The 813-nt window shown below is 43.3% G+C and overlaps 1 protein-coding gene across 1 annotated transcript in view; it reads right to left on the minus strand.

Moving 5' to 3' along the window:
* Positions 1–813, minus strand: part of LOC107102701 (disks large-associated protein 1-like) — a gene marked incomplete at its 5' end in the record, with an annotated part of 21,730 nt that overhangs the window by 7,657 nt on the left and 13,260 nt on the right. The window contains 2 exons of the mRNA XM_015402105.1: positions 194–360; positions 468–600. Coding sequence (XP_015257591.1) covers positions 194–360; positions 468–600 — 300 coding nt within the window. The remainder of the gene's footprint in view (positions 1–193; positions 361–467; positions 601–813) is intronic.

Genomic DNA, 813 nt, shown 5'->3' on the forward strand with positions numbered 1-813 from the left:
CGTCCGTCTCTTAATAACCAGCGGGTCGGACCAATGATCGACGTATTGTACCAACGGTACAGACTGAACAGCAGCCATTTCAGAGTGATAATGTAGAACTCACACATATCTATCTTCTGCCAGGTTACATCAATACAGCAGTGATATAGAATTAATATTATCTAAAAATGTGTGTTTTAAAAGGTGCAGAAACCAGACGACTACTGAAGGATCCAACAGGGAATCTTTTTAACTCAAATGTTTCCGTTTCTGAATAACTTTCACTCACCAGGTTCTCTTCACAAAGTTCCCTGAACTGCTGGAACTTCTGGGAGATCAGCAGCTGGGCGCTTCCTACCGCCGTTCTCATCTTCTCCAGAACTGACAGCACAGAAAGAGGTTATGGTGGAACAAACCCACAGCTTTTTCAGAAAACTTCATCTTCACCTACAAGGTTTAGGAATAAAACCCAAAATAAAACAGCCTACTGTCTTCAGGCAGGTCGTTCTCCCGCTGGTCCAGCTCCATTTGTCGGCACCATCCCTCCATGCGGTCGGTCTCTGCCTGCAGAAGCTTCAGGAACCAGCGTCCGTCTCTCTGACAGACTGACCGTTGCACCACCTTTCAGCAGAATATTCATTTTACTCAGTCAGGAACTTTTAGCAAAGAATTGATGAATGTGGAACACATTAAGAAGAACTAGGGCCTAAGAACAGAACATGGTTACAGACTTTGATTTTTACTGAGTTAATCAGTCAAATTCACATAACAGAGACACGTTTTTCAAATCTAACGAATTCAGCGTCTCAGCAGATTAGTCTATGACTTCAGGAC

Source organism: Cyprinodon variegatus, unplaced genomic scaffold (assembly GCF_000732505.1).
Source record: "Cyprinodon variegatus isolate N-32 unplaced genomic scaffold, C_variegatus-1.0 Scaffold1300, whole genome shotgun sequence".
NCBI lineage: Eukaryota > Metazoa > Chordata > Actinopteri > Cyprinodontiformes > Cyprinodontidae > Cyprinodon > Cyprinodon variegatus.